This window comes from Arachis ipaensis, chromosome B8 (assembly GCF_059453495.1).
Source record: "Arachis ipaensis isolate K30076 ecotype BB chromosome B8, ASM5945349v1, whole genome shotgun sequence".
NCBI lineage: Eukaryota > Viridiplantae > Streptophyta > Magnoliopsida > Fabales > Fabaceae > Arachis > Arachis ipaensis.
Genome location: NC_142443.1, coordinates 5,654,694 through 5,671,560, shown reverse-complemented (window position 1 = coordinate 5,671,560; position 16,867 = coordinate 5,654,694). Strand labels below are relative to the sequence as shown.

The 16,867-nt window shown below is 35.3% G+C and overlaps 1 protein-coding gene and 1 pseudogene across 1 annotated transcript; both read left to right on the top strand.

The window, feature by feature from the left end:
* The first annotated feature begins 2,388 nt into the window (after window positions 1–2,388).
* Window positions 2,389–3,346, top strand: LOC148547062 (uncharacterized; annotated as a pseudogene).
* A 12,433-nt stretch (window positions 3,347–15,779) lies between these two features.
* Window positions 15,780–16,867, top strand: LOC148547061 (uric acid degradation bifunctional protein TTL-like). Its single transcript, XM_088495273.1, has 4 exons — window positions 15,780–15,986; window positions 16,102–16,203; window positions 16,299–16,425; window positions 16,545–16,867. The coding sequence occupies exons 1-4, from the start codon at window positions 15,780–15,782 to the stop codon at window positions 16,865–16,867; spliced, it is 759 nt and encodes a 252-aa protein (XP_088351399.1).

The window sequence follows — 16,867 nt, the reverse complement described above, 5'->3', positions numbered from 1 at the left end:
AAAGAAGGAGAAGAAGAAAGGTTCAAGAAAAAATTGTTTCTGATATCATGTTGAATACTATGATTGTGAGAGAGTTCAAAAATTAAATTGGCTTACTCAATTGTATATATGTGTATATAAAGTGATGGTTTAACTAACTCTGCATCTAGTCTAACTAATTAATATAACTAATTCAGGTCCTAACTAACTTGTTAAGTTATAATAGATTGTACAAGTATATGCTATGACTAATAACCATCTTTTGAAAAGAACTAAAGTGGTTGTTGAGATTAATAGAGAATAAAATCTATGAATATAATCAATGTGTATATTCTAAGTTATATGAATCACAACCGACAAAAATATTTTCAAAGATGAACTGTTCCATAATTTATGTACATATATATTGAATTAATTATGTGTTATAAAAAAAATCATCACATAATGTGCACAAAACTAAAGTATTTTGAAAAAAAAAAGAACAGAAAAATCATGCTACTCACTTATGATTCATACTTCATGTTCATAATATGTTAACAATAATCTCATGTTCATATATATATATATATATATAAGGGTTATGTTACGTATATACTAAAATCAGCCACTAAAGTCAGCCACCAGTATAAAATACATACTGAAATATAAATATATATTAAAAATAAATTAAACTACACATATATTTATACACAAATATATTAGTAGCTGATTTTAGTGGCTGATTTTGGTGTACAAATAGTATTTCTCTCTATATATAATAAGTGTATTATAGAGTTATAGCTTAAATATGTGAGATAATAAAGTGCATGATAATCCAATTGAAGGGTTTTCTTAGAATAGAAGTGAATGAACATTGCCTCCACAGACCACACCACACATCAAATACAAAAAATGCAAGAAGCCAAAGTCAAAGTGGCTAGTGAGATTAAATCTCCATTTTGGTCCTTGAGATTCATGCGATTACTTATTTTGGTTTTTGAAATTTAAAATTATTTATACTGATCCTCCAGATTCAAGTCTCGGCACCAATGTGGTCTTTTAACTCTTTTCGGCGATAACTAGACAAACAGAATGTTGAGATGGCACCCTTCCTGCCACGCTGAATGATGAATAAACGACATCGTTTACCCTTGGTATCCAAACAAGTAAGAAATGTCATCGCTTTGTATATGAAGGGAGAAAAAACGATGGAGACCCAAAATAAAGTATTATTCTTCTTCTCTACCTCCACTATTCTTCATTTCTGACTTGTTTGGGCACCAAGGGTAAACGACGTCGTTTACTCATCATCCAGCGTAGCAGAGAGGGTGCTATACCATCACTCCGTTTGGCTAGTCATCGTCGGAAAGAGTCGAAGGACTATATTGGTGCCCGGACTTGAATCTGAAGGACTAGTATAGATAATTTTAAATTTCGAAGACCAAATTGAATAATCGCGTGAATCTCAGGGATCAAAATGGGTATTTAGTCGGCTAGTGATCTCACGTTAAAGTTCCTCAAGTTTCAGTTTCTATCTGGTATTTTGTATTTGGCCTCTTCTAATGTTTTCGAGTTTTATATGATCCCATTACTGGATTATTTTTTTATTTACGCACTATATATATGAATGTGTGAGGTATCTTTCTTTATTTCCCTTAAAAACCACTCTTCTTATATGCTAGCGACCTCGTCCTGGAGAATTCAAAAACATGTTCTTAAGACTCCTAAATTTACTTAACTGTTGTTGACACCCTCATATTCCTCCTTAATCACGCAAATAATTACTCAATTTTATAATAGACACTTATATAATCAATACTCATCTCTGATTAGTCGTCGTGTGCTTTGCACTCTTTTGTATGATAACATTTTAACGTGTTCATCTCTTCAACCTCTCTGAATTCTTGTACATAATAAACAACACTGGCTAGTGTTACAACCTGTGCTGAACAACTTGTAAGTGCTTGTTTAGGTGCCATTATCTTGATAAAAAATTTTTTTTTTTATTTTTTAGTGTGTTTAGCAAATTTCTAGTAGTAAAAATAAAAGTACTAAAAAAATAAAAAAAATATTTTTTGAAAAGCTATAATTTACATCTTTTTTTTTTAAAAGATATTTTTCTTTAAAAAAAAGATATTTTTTACATAATAAATAAACAAAAATGTACTTTTATGTTGTTATACCCAAACATAATTGATAGATAAAAAGATCTTTTTGCATGAGATATCCAAACATAAAATTAATTTTACTTTTCCATAAGATCTTTTAAAAAACGATAACTTGAAAAAAATATTTTCTTAGAAGTTCACCCAAACAAGATATGACATGAGTTAACGTTGTATCCTCTTAGAAACAGAAGATGATTAGAGAAAGAAAATATGATATCAGTTATCATTAGCTATTGATAAGAACAAGAAAAACGCTAAGAATATGACGGAGAGCTCTGCTAGAATTTTTACACAAGAAAAAGATCTAATTCAACGAAGTACTAAGAAAGTCAAGACGCGAGAAGAGGTTGATCTCAATCATCCTAGCAACATGATAATCTCCTCAGACCTGCGAGAAGATATGACCGACGGAAACATGAAGGTGTCATACAAGGAGTCTCTGCTTACGCCCATTGGACCAAGACTGGAGGAGAGTCCCAGCGTGATGGAGGAGGTGCTCGAAAACGCCTCTGATCTGGAGGACAGATGGTACAAGGAAGACAAATGGAATAGAACGGACGAACAACCGTTTGATCTGTGTCCTGTTATTCCAGTATCGAAAGAAGAATTTGAGGACTGGTGCAGACCTTGGAAGTCAGCACTTGTTGTGAAAGTCCTAGGCAAACGTGTGGGGCTAGCGTTCATGGAACAACGACTACAAAGAGACTGGGTGAGAAAAGGTAAGATTGATGTAATTGATATGGACTGTGACTACTTTCTAGTCCATTTTTCAGATGAAGAAGATTATTCTCATGCTTTGATGGAGGGTCCTTGGATGGTGGCAGGACACTCTCATAGTTCAAAGGTGGAGGCCTTTCTTTCTCACGTCAGAGCATCGAGTTAGAAAAATAGCGGCCTGGGTCCGAATCCCGAACCTCCCCATCGAACTCTATAATCAACGTTTCCTATGGAGAGTTGGATCGACGATAGGTCAGATGATCAAAATTGATTGGACAACGTCTATACACTCGAGGGGCAAGTTTGCTAGAATTTGTGTGGAGTTTAATCTCGCCAAGAAACTGGTGCCAAAGATCTCGGTGATGGGGAGTGAACTCAATATTGAGTATGAAGGTTTGCATCAAATTTGCTTTACGTGCGGCAAGTACGGCCATCGAGCTGACATGTGTACTGAAGCTCCGACCAATGAAGCTCCGCAGCCAAAAAATCACCGGCGAGGTTAGCCATGCCGGAGTTGAATCCAACCAAAAAAGGAATGAGGACCAACATGGAAACAATCCACATTTAGTGTCTCAACATGATTCTGGCAACGGGCAAAATCCTCCTGATTTTGGGCCTTGGATGTTGGTTAAAAAACCAATTCGAAAAAGGAAATATTCTAACACAACATATAAAAAGAAAGTGATAAAGACACCTGATCTCATTCCAATCTTGGAAGAGCATGAAAATAATGAAAGTCTTGGCCAAGGCTTGGGATCAAAATTTCACGTCCTGCAGGAAGAGTTAGAAGAAGATTTGCAAGTGCATGAATGTAAGAAGCCCAAGGGGAAGCTTTTAATATTGGTTCTGGGCCAAGGGAAAAAAAGGCCCAACTTACCCAAGTAAGAACTTTTACTAGCCATAAAAAGCCTATCAAAGTGGGGGCCAATAAAAATTCCTTGAATCCAAAAAAGGCCTCCATGAAGGCCCACAGTCTCAAAAATAGTCATACCACTAAAGAGAAGAGTGCAACCCCAAAGGTAAGCTCTCCCGAAAAAGCACAATGTGAAAAGCTGAATATTTCAGAACCCTTCTCTCAAATACAAGCAAAGGCCAAAGACCCTGAAAAAGAGGCGATGGAGCGTGTTATGTTGGAAAGCATGAGAAGACTTCAGAAGGAGCAACAAGAGTTTTTTTCGATACCAACAAGGTCTGGTGAGTTCTTGGAAGAACATATTGCTACTAATAATTTCCTTAATCAACTGCCGCCGCGTAAGATCATAGATCGCAGCGATCACGATAGAATCGGTAGAGGAGGAAGACCACCAGATAATAATATCGGGGGTTCTTCTAGTAATGAAGTGTCACAAGCGACGACATCCGTTGTGAGGTCCGGTTCAGTGATAAGGGAAAATGCTCAAGCTTGACCGTGGTTCTTGGTAACCTTCCTTCTTGTTTTGTCCTTATGAATAGTATTATTGCTTGGAACTGTAGAGGAGTGGTGGGAAAGAATTTCGCTTTCTTTATTAAGGAATTGAAACGTGAATATCATGCTGGTATGATTATTCTTTTTGAGACTCAGATTAGTGGGGATCGAGCCAAAGAAGTACGAGATAAGTTGGGTTTTGATGGGTCCTTCACTATTGAAGCTTTGGGGAGGTATGGTGGGATTTGGATCTTATGGGGACTCAGGATTTTGGAGGGTGGATATTGTGAGGCATAGCAGACAAGTTGTTCACCTCAGAGTATCTAGCAACAACTCTAAACGGTGGTTCCTGAGTGCAGTTTATGGCTCCCCGCAGAAAATTTACAGAAGAGAGTTGTGGAATGATCTGATAGACTTTGCTAGTGATATTAGTAGTTCTTGATGCGCTATTGGGGACTTCAATGCTCTCCTTCATGATTATGAAAGAAGGGGAAGCGTGGCTAGAACCAACCCAGGAGCTTGCCCAGACTTCCAAGCCTGTGCGTCTAATTGTGGTTTGGTGGATTTGGGCTTTGTGGGTTCGTCGTTTACTTGGAGAAGAGGTAACTTGGTGGAAAGGTTGGATAGGGCCCTTAGCAACATGGATTGGCATATCAGGTTCCCTGAGGCTTGTGTTCGACACCTCCCAATGTTGAAGTCTGACCACTCGCCTATTTGCCTCCAGTTATCTTTTAATGCACCTATTAATAGAGGGCGTCGCCCTTTCAGATTTGTTGCGGCTTGGCTAACTCACTCGGACTTTGACAGTATGGGGAATAGATGCTGGAAGGTAGATAATTCTTGGACTGCAAATATGCTAAACTTCAAGAAATCTCTTCAAGATTGGAATACTTCGGTGTTTGGTGATATTTTTTAGAGAAAGAAAAAGATCCTAAGGCTGAATGGCATCTCTAATAGATTAACCTAAGAGAGCAACAGGTTTTTGAAAGATTTACAATTTCAGTTATGCCGAGATTATGAGGAGGTTCTTGCTCAAGAGGAGTTATTGTGGTTCCAGAAATCGAGAAGCAAGTGGTTAGAGTTCGGCTACCGAAATACTAAATTTTTCTATGGCTCTACCATGGTGAGGAGAAGAAGAAACAAAATCCTCACTATTCAAAATGATGAGGGCGAGTGGTTAATAGAAATCAAGGATCTGGAAAATCGGGCTGTATCCTTTTATGCGAAACTTTACTGTGATTATTCTGATAATGTTCCTTTTATTATTTCTAACGCCTTTCCTGAGCTAAATGCTGCTAACTTTGAGAGGATAGGTCAGTTGGTATCCCCCTTGGAGATTAAAGAGGCTGTGTTTGCTATGGGCAACCTTAAAGCTCCGGGAAGGGATGGTATCCAAGCTGTCTTTTACCAGCAACATTGGCATAAGGTTGGTGCTTATCTTTGTAATCTTGTTCAGAATATTTTCAGGAACCCAACTTTGGTTAGCGATATCAATGAGACTCTCCTAGTCCTTATTCCTAAAATTGAACCGGTCTCCAGCCTCAAACACATGAGACCTATCAGTTTGTGTAATGTCTCGTATAAGGTGGTTACAAAAATGTTAGCAAAACAGTTGCAAACTTTGATGGCTAAGTTGGTCAGGCCAACTCAAACTAGCTTTGTTCCGGGAAGGCATTCATCGGATAATATTATTATAACCCAGGAGATTATTCATTCGATGAGGAGCAAGAAAGGTGGAAAAGGTTGGATGGCTATTAAAATCGACCTCGAAAAAGCCTATGACAGATTAAAATGGTCTTTTCTAAAGGACACCCTGGTGGACATCGGCTTTCCCTCTCATATAATTAATCTCATTTACGATTGCTTATCTTCTGCTAGAATGAGAGTTCTCTGGAATGGTGATGAATTGGAAGAATTCACTCCGTCTAGGGGCATCAGACAAGGAGACCCCATTTCTCCCTACTTATTTGTTCTGTGTATTGAACGCTTATCGCAACTTATTGATGCAGCTGTAGAGCATGGATTTTGGAAACCAATTCGTTTGAAAAGAGATGCTCCAGAGATTTCTCACCTTTGCTTCGCAGATAACTTAATTTTATTTGCAGAAGCAAGCTTGGAACAAGCTGAGATCATTAATAACTGTCTTAATGCCTTTTGTGATAGTTCCAGACAGAAGGTCAATCAGGATAAGACGAGAGTCTTCATCTCGGAAGCCTTGAACTTCTCTAGAACGGATGATTTAGGAAAATATTTGGGTGTTCCCCTTCACCACTCCAGAGTTTCGAAAAGCACTTTTAATAATATTATTGACAAGATGAATGCTAATCTAAACTCTTGGAAAGCCTCCTCGCTGTCTTTAGCGGGAAGAAATACCCTGGTGAAATCTGTCCTTTCTTCTATTCCATCTTATACTATGCAAACTGCTTTTTTGCCTAAAGCTACTTGTAATGCTATTGATAAAAAATGCAGGAATTTTCTTTGGGGAGACACCAATCAAATGCGCAAAACTTATTTGGTGAGCTGGAAAAGAGTTTGTGAGCCAAAAAAGTCAGGTGGCCTGGGAATTCGCCATGCTAGTACACTCAACCATGCATTTATGACGAAAGTTGGTGGGGGCTTATTGGAAATAAAAATGCCTTGTGGGCGAGAGTTCTTCGGTTGAAGTATAGATGCGGAAACACTACAAGAGGTCCAGCAGATAGCGGCGGTTAAAAACTCAGTTAGCGGCAGTTGTTTGACCGCCGCTAAACATACAACAACGGTTAAAGAAACGCTGAAACTAAGTTCGCCGGCAAACCTTTAGCGGCGGTTTTTTTCGACCGCCGGAATAACCGCTGTCAAACCTCATTTTACCGGCGAATACGTTTTGCGGCGGTCTGGAACAGCTGCTGCTTTCCAGGTCTGTGTTGAGTCGTTGAGACACGTTTCCCGGCGGTCAGATAACCGCCGCTATCCGAGTTTGTTTAAAAAACCGGATTTTGCAGCATTCAAACATAACCGCCGCTAACAATAACTTTTTTTTCAAACAAATACTTTATTTGAATTTTGTGTTCATATGACAAACAACATTCATGAAATATTTTAATTTAAAATTGTTTCGTATTAATTTAACTGATTATGTCTGCAATTACAATTAAAAAAAAACCATATAAAAAATAAAACACAATACTAAGATATCCCAAATGATCCATATATATAGATGACAAAATAAAATAGTTGATAATAATTTGACCTCAAAGTATACTATTCATAAAGGAAAGAAGAAAACAGTTAATTGTTAAAAGATCCCTATTGTGCTACATTCCCCAAAGACTTCAGCTGTGCTTCAATTTCAGGTGGCAAAGTGTCTCCTTGCTGTTGTAACATGTATTTTACAAGATTTACCATGGTCTGTCTCTTTTCCATTTCCTCTGCCTTTTGTTTTGCTGCCGCTGCCTTTAATTCTGTAATCTCTGCCTTTTGTTCTGCTGCGGTTGCCTTTAATTCTGTAATCTCCCTCTGATACTCCTCTATCTGCACTCCAGAGTTTGATTGTTGGGTCGTGTTATGAATAAGTTCGGTCGGACATGGTCCAAATCCTAACCCTCGAACTCGTCCTGAATGCTCCTTTCCAAGAACTTGCGCAAGCGAATCAGTAAGTGAAATCTCCTTCGAGGAACCATCTTGGCTCTCGATATTCGCAATCGCTTCCTACAGTCATACAAGAGTTTGGTTGTTGTCATGTCGAAGTTTGCAACATGAATATAGCAAAAATAATTCTTAGCCAACACTTACCCCAGCAACACGCGCAGCATCGTTCATATAAGAGCCATTCCTTTTTTTATGAGTCATAATAAACAACTCTCCTCTACCAATGCGCCTTTGCTGTTTTTTCTCCTGTACCCACATTAAATATGCATACAATCATACATGTTACAGAATTATATCACAAACCACAAAAACTTGTATGAAAAATAATACACACATAATTACCTCTTCATCCCTTAGCCTGGCAGTTGTCTTAGAGCCCCCAGTATGTGTAAAAAGTTGCTTCGACCGATTTACAGCATTTTTTCTACACTTTTCCTATAGATAAAGATAAAAATTAAATTAATCATGTAGAAGGCTCTTAAGAAAGTAATGCCCCGTTAATATTATCCCATTTTTTTGAACGATTAGAAACTTATTTGACTGGTTTTTTTGGCCTTTTACAACTATCACTTTTAATCAATCATTTTATTCAGTTTTGCAAAATGATTAAAATAACAACACTAAATGGAGTATGAATCCAATGTTAATTACCTTAGTAGAATCCTTCAAACGATAGTTGACGAACCATCTCCACTACTGTACATTTATTCCTGATGGTTTCTTCTTTAAATTATCTTCCCAACTCAGTTGCTCGTTATAACACTTATGGTATAAGTGATTTCTTGCTTCTTTCCAAATTTTTCCTAGCCTTTGAATCATGACCTTTTTTCTTTTCCCACGGTCATCCTCCTCATACAGAAAGGTCCGCTAAATATTTGACCAAAAGTGCGATTAACATCAACAAAGGGAAAGTAAAGGAATTTGCTCCAATTTTACATAACGTAAAAAACTACGAAATTTAATATTATACCTTAATTGTCTCGTATGCATGTTCCTTCAGAGCTTTGTCCATTGTCTTTCAACTTTCTTCGTTAATGGGAAAATGCTGAAAGTCAGCTCCCAAATTTCCTAGAAACCCACTTAATAATCCCGCTGCCTGACCGATCACTTGCATCTCTGTATTAAACTCCAGAATGATTTGTCTACCAGGAGGTAGTACTATAGCCTCCCTGACGCTCAAATTCATCGTTCTTCTGACGCCACCATCTAAGAAACAACTTACAAGGTTTAGTTGAGTGGCCATTCATTAAAAATTAAATCTAGGATGCAGGGAAAAAAATTTTACCGCTTACTACAACAGTCCAATAATCCGTATCCTTGCCTTTATAGGGCTTGTTACGGCTTACAGTTTCTTCTTCGGCATACAAGTTATCAACAAAGTCATCCCATGACCCAACCTCATCTGCCTCATGATCATAATCTTCATCCTCCGAAGATATTTGGGCATGCCCAGCAACATTTTCAGTCTCTGTGAGGTGTGCAGTAGCATCACCGGCATCTTTCTGAGTTGCTGGAGCTACCCGTGTTTCAATACGTGGTGGACGGAATGAAGTATTTTTTCCGAATGTCGGAGCAATGACATTCTGAGTTTTGTCAGCAGTGCCGGCATCGGGGATAGAGCTGTACCGCGGTTTTCTAGGCATTTTTTCAAACCTTCACATAAACTAATGAAACTTATTAGAGAGTCGAATCTACCAAAAAACCAATAATAAAGAGGTTATAAAGGTAAAATTTCAAGGTTAACCACATTTACATTGCTAATCTAGAAATCACATGTATGATGAAAAATTGGCAAGCATCACCGATTCATATTTGCAAAAATCATTTGTTAGTTATAAATTTTAAAAAATCTTAAATAATATGATTAAAAAATACAACATTTTTTCCAGTCGGTAGTAGAATTTGAAATGTTGACCACGATTTCTAACTTCTTACATTTATTAAAAACTCAAGTCACAAATACATGCTTCCTTACAGAACCATGAATTTTGAATCCAAGAACATCTCCACTCAAGTATATGTTTAAAGAAAAGATTTGTATTCAACAAGCTAAAAAGAAAATCACATGAAAGTTATATAATAAAGCTAAGAAAGGAAACCTAGGACAATTGAAATTTTTAATCGGTCAAGTTAGCCCAACAACGAAATAATTCAGACACACATTGATACATGCACATCGCACCTATTTTTAAACATTAGAAATGATAATAGGCATACAAAATTATAACTTGAAGCCACTTAACTTGTATATATAAAATTTTCAGATGTTCGCATGATCCTTGGTTTGTTAGCATCAATTATTAGTCACATGTTTCCACTTGAAAGTTGAAAATGATTGAATAGACCAACAAGTACTTAATTATTATAGCATTTTGAGTTGTGCAATAGATCATTTCAACGAATACAATCTAGCTAGACCTTTATATCACATAAATTTTATAATAATAAGACTATTTGGCTTTGAATTGGGTTTTGCAACATTCTGGATACATTCATGGTACATGGAATTAGTTTAACAATGTTAAGTCTTTCCTCCCTAGATAACCTTTTTGCAGTTCTGTTAAGTAGACTCTTAATTTTTTCAATGCTGATTTTCTTTCTCTTAATATGAAATGAAAACCTAAATAATCCATTGATACATAAATAATTATATTCAAAGATGTTATTATTCCAATCTGATTAGTTGAGGAATAGTGCACAAATTCACGTACCTTGATCTGATCAATTAATTTCACATTCGTTGTTCATAGAAACTCTACTAACAAAAATTTAACTACAGAAAGTTAACAATTAACTAAATCAATTGTGTACTAATAAATTACAATAAATAGCATCTTAAAGAATAGTGAGTTTCACATTAGAAGATAAAATACTTGAATGGAGAATTTGACCACCACTATACTATAATTGTAAATCTTAATAGACATTCTTCTTCAGAATTTTATTCGTATCAGATATAACTTTAATTCAAGAAATGCAAAAATATTTAAGAATAAAAAAGGAGGTGTTTCATAAGTCTTCAACATGGTCAATACCATATTTACAGTGTCTCTACACCCATGATACTTTCTACAAGCTTTGGATATAAGTTTTGTTAGTGTCAACACTGTAAAAAAATAGCTTTCACTATATCTAGTTTAAAAACTAAATTTATACAAAGAAGACATTTTCTTTAATTATCTTTTGAACTCCACTCTTGTTATTGAGTTTCATTATTTTATATAGTTACCTTTTAATTGGCTTACTAATCCAGATCTTTACCAAATTTGGCTCGTATCCACTTCTCAAAACTTGCTAACAAAGACCATAATCAGTAGGAACTTAACAAGAATGAGTTTCTTAAATTAGTTTTTTTTAAATAGTTTTCTGTATCATGTTACATTGAATTTTAAAAGAGTTTTTATTTTTAAATTTCAAAAAAAGATTTCATGCTTAAAAGATAAAAAATAAGTGTGTTTTACCATTAAATAAAAAAAAAAACAAGGGGGACATTTAGGGAAGAATTATTGATGTAAAGAGAAAATTGTTCACGTTATCCTGCACAGTGAAATCCTAAACTCACTATTAATAATTTGTTCTCTTATTCAACACAATTATTTGTTTTCTACTGCTGTATTTTTTTTATTTTTGTGTTCTAGAATGCAACATACTCCAACAAGCACAACAACAAAACAAGAGAACAAAGAAACAAAATGTAAAGCTGAGACAAAGATTTAAACTTGCCTAATAGCTATCCAGAATCCACTAGCAGCTTTTCATGGAACAAGTTGAACCCACACCCAGATCAGCCCAAGGTGTCACGGATGCACAAGAAGCCAATATAGTATCCGAGTAGCACAGCAGAGGAAGATGTCAATAGGATGCGCACGGTTAGAAATACATCACCATATAGTGCAACAACTAAAAAAGTCGATTGAAAAAAGAGCATGCAACTCTCACCTCAAATGCAAAGCCTAACAGCGACGTCGAGAAGAAACAGATCTGCCCAAAAATAACTGAAACGGGAGACAAGGTCAATGCCTCGAGAAGAACAGTGACACCATAGAGTAGCTGCAAAACTTGTACCAATCCACCCCAACTCAAACTTTATACTTACGGAGCAGAGGAAAAATTCATTTTCACCAGTACATTAATCAGAAACATATAAACAGAGCAAAACCACAAATAAAATTCAACTCAAAAAACACAAAAACTCACCTTTGAAACGGGAAAACAACTTGAAGGCGACGATGAACAATCAGACAAAGGAGGAAACGCTGGGCGGGATTGTGGCGGAAGGGCACGGTGACGGTTGTAGGGCTACAACCCCAACAGACGCCGTGTGAATGTGCAGTGAACGGGGATTGACTTAGGCTAGGGTTTTGGCTAAACTAGTGGCAGCGAGGGGTAATTTATGTTGGGGAAACTCAGAGCACACAATTTGGGTTCAAATACAAAACATAGCGTAGTAACGGAACTGATTTGTTCCGATAGAACAGGCTAGAATTTTTACCATTATAGTAGTTTAAAATTTAAGTTGATCCATAAGCATTATTATCTAACTGCATTTTAAATACTGACATGTTTTGCAAATACAATTAAATTTGTATTCATATAAATAAAGTTATAACTTTGTTATCTATATTATTTAAATTTTTTCCTCTTCCAAATAAATTAATTTAAAAAGTTAAATTTTTCTATACTTACCTAACAAATTTGCCTCCTCCTTCTTAAACGGGATTAGGATATGATAACTAGGTAAAATTAGATATTTTATGTCACTTGAATTTCAAATTTAATTTAAACAGATATAATTTTTCATTGATCACAGAGGTAATATAAATATTTCATTTCTCTCCTCCGAACACATATGGTATCTGATGATGAATTCCTTTTATCAAATATCATTCTCTAGAACTATTATCCCCTCAATCTCCTATGTTTTTATGTATTAATTTACTGTCATATTCACTCAGAGCTCTGTTTTAGGTCTCAAATCTATTCATTCATTCATTTGCACCCATTGCTCTTTACTCCAACCTTATGCAAATTACCTTTGTATAAAAAAATATAAATTCGCCATTTATGAACAAGAGTTTTCATGAGCACGTTTGAATTCGCGTTGCATATTCTGTTCAGGATTTCTCTACTCATTGAAATCACAAATTTTTTTATTCTAACTAATTACTAGAAACAAAATGCACGTGTGACATATACGTTTGTGTCTATTTTTTTTATAAGCCGTTTCAATTTTATTGAGTATATAAGTAAAATTGTTTAACTGAATTTTTGACCTTATTCATTAATTTGTACACGTTAAAATTTTCTATACCAAGGAATATATAATTTCCATATGTACTTATAGTTAGTACTTTAGTAATGATTTTCGTCCTTAATAACTTAATATTTGGGTAATTGAATTTTTCAGTCCTGCCAACAACATTTAAAGACAAAAACACGTCTTTGCCGGACCTCCGAAAATGAGTATCGCATTATGGCGGACGACATCCCTAGATATTTGAACATATTTTCTGACTCTGAAGCCCTAGGAGTTGACGGACATATCAACGAGGGTGCAGCAATCATACGTCCTCGAGCTAATACAGAAAAACATGTGGTCAAAGATGCGCATTCTTCAAATCTGGAAAGACGCAAAGTAATCTCACAAGAGTCCCGACCTGAAGCATCGAAGCAAAGACATCCTACAGAGATTATCGGACTTGTCCACGGACATCTTGGCCAGTTGGAATAAGAGAAACAGGTTCTAAAACGACAAAGAGGACACGAAAGAATCCTGAGCAACGATGTACAACAACGGAGGGGATTAGAAGAAAAGCGGGTGAACCCGGAAAACGACTTAGTGGGGTTCACCAACCAAAGAATTAACTTTGCCATGCATTCTGATGCCAATAAAATTTTGGAAGACGACAAAGACCTTTTAGATTGAATTTATTATTAATTGTTCGAATTCAGATATTTCATTATCTTTACCTGTACATTTATGATTTGCTGCTAGTATACAAGATCTTATTATACACAGGGTTATCTAATTATAATAATCTGTAAACATGGGCAAACAATAGTTTTAATCTTTCTAATTAAATTGATTACACCTAAAATTAATCGAACGCTACTATAACAGTTTAACTTACTTAGTAAAAGAGAAAAGAATTAAAAATCATAAAAAAAAAAGAAGGATTTTATATTTTTTCGTCCATTTAAAAAAGGTTAAGTCCTTCTGAAACGATGCAATGCGTGATTGAGTCATTCTTTCCTCACTAATCCTTTTTTGAGGGCAGTCTAAATTTGTTATGGTCAACATAATGATTATTGAGAAAATACTAACTAGTATCGGGTTAAGCTCGAATTGGCTTGGTAGTCAGATCAATTTTATTTTATATTGAACCAAATCTTGCCAATTTCAGTTTAAAAACAATACGTTTCATATTATGAAAAATTCATAATAAACCAATCCTCATCATTTGGTTTTAAAATTTAAATTAAGTTTTGTAATCGATAACATTGCTATTTTTCCTAACAATCCATAACAGATAAAAGCTACTTAAAAGGTACGTAGTCATATCTTGTCAGCCAAATCGAAACTGTTATAAAAATCTGGATTCTTTAAGCCTATATAAAGAATTGTATGCTGCTAGTTTACAATATTCTCAATTTTCAATGTCAAAGGTGTCAGGTTAGTTTTTCACCATACCTTATCATTAATAACTCAAGAAGTTGTGTATTGAAAAATTTATGCTCTCCCCTATCCATCTCTTTCTGTTATGCCAAGCGGCAAAACTTTCTGTGCATTGAATTATGGTATTTAAATCATTAATATGCACAAGATATATTTTAATTTTTGAATTTATGCATACAAGATTTTATAAGTCTAGATTGCATTTTACCTCTTTTAACCATATACCAGTTACATGTTGGCAGGAGGATTTATTTACTTTTATTATATACATGGAATATCCCAAATGATGTTTGTTTCCTGGTTAAGAATTACATGCACCCAATTTAATTTGCCAAAAAAATACAGAGATCAATACACGAAGTTATATGTCTCGTCTAATACACGAAGTTATGCAAGCATGCGTGACCAAAAAGTGGCTATTGGTAGTGTTCCATATTATGGCAAAATTGTAGAAATAATTGAATTGAATTACAGTAGTCAGTTTTCAGTTGTGCTGTTCAAGTGTATTTGGGCGGATACGACTACTACTAGAGGAATCAAAAAGATCATTTGGGTCTTACTAGTGTTAACTTCTCTCGTTCAATACACAATGGTGATTGAGAAGACGATGAACCGTACATATTGGCATCAGAGGCTCATCTTATATACTATGTGGACGATGAAGTAGATAAAGGTTGGAGCGTTGTTGTTCATGTGAAGCCACGGGACTTGTATGATATGGGAGAAGAGAATGAAGAAGCTGAAGTTGGTTTCTCTCCACAGCCAGGGTTAAACATGTCAACGACAGAGGACATTGGAGAGTTACAGTTGACAAGGGATGATGATACAGAAGACCCCACAGACAATGTATCTGAAAATATTGATGATGTTGCAGAATGAAACATGAGATTGTAAAACCTAATTTTTACAAAAGATTTGTGTGTTTAATAAGTTATCAATCAGTTTTTGTATATAGTTGGCTGGTTACATCACGACACCCAATTTTCGTATTTCAATGAACTCTTTACTGGAATCATAGCTTTCATTAATTAAAGCTTTTTTTCCATTTCTTCCATTTTTTTATTTGTTTACGCAGAATGAGGTATCTATATTGTTTGATGTTATTGTTGTTAATGTCGGTTTTATTTAAAGATAACATATATGATAATCTTTAACTAATCTTAATGTTTTTATGACTAATAAATATTAGTTATTTTAATATGAAGGAATAACAAGACAAGTGGAAATGAATGACTTTTCATCATGCTGTTCAAGCCCGACATTTACTACAGAAATGGCTGTAGCCACGCCGTTCTCTTCGTTGGAACATGCAATTGCTGTTGCTAGAGACATATGGTTTCGTAAAGTGAATGTTAGGTGTTGGTTGGAGGCTATATCAGGACGCCCTTGTTTCAAGGAATACTTAAAAACGGCAAACAATTATACCAGGCAGGTTCGTTCATTAGGTATACAGTTATTGTTTAATTGAATAATGTATATGTTAAGTTTATATACGAGAACCAAATGTATTGGAATAATATTTGTTATGTTAACATTCAAACGTGTAGGAACTTCATAAATGGGGATCAATGTACGAAAAGAGGTTTGGGTATACTTTTGTGACATGTGCATCTGGAAAGAATTCTTCTGAAATACTTGCTAAATTGAAGGTATAAGAATAGATTCCTAATACAAAAATTTCATTGTAAATAATTAGTGTATTTTACAAAAAAAAATACTATAAACTATATCTGGTATTATGTAGACGCGCTTTAGAAACGACCATGTTGTTGAGTTGGATATTGCATCAAAGGAGGAAATGAAGTATATAGAATTGCACATTACAGATCTTCTATCCAAGAGATATGCCCAAAGTACTAATAAGGGAGATGGTAACTATTGTTTATTTTTGATCTGTTCTAAAAGTTTCTATTGATATTAACATACCATGTTTTCACTAAATTAATTTCTGACGAATGTCCTTCTTGTTGTATGATGTTCATATTTTCAGTGTTAACTGAATATTCAGGCGAAGTAGTTAAGGACAGTCTAGATGGGATAGAGACTGATTCAGCAGAAAATTTAGATGAAATTTCCTCTGTTAGAATTGACATCTCCATGCAGTCTGATAACAAAAAGGTTTCAGAAGAAGACAAAGAAACTTTCGATAACCAGCAAATACAAGATCATGTCTATGTTGCAAAAAGGGGCTTCGATTTGAACAAAATGCCATGGTATGGAGATGAAATACCAGATCCTGTAACACGTGAAAGTCATAGATTCTTGACAGAGTATTTTCACCCAGGTCAATACGATGTTGAAGAGAAATTTTGA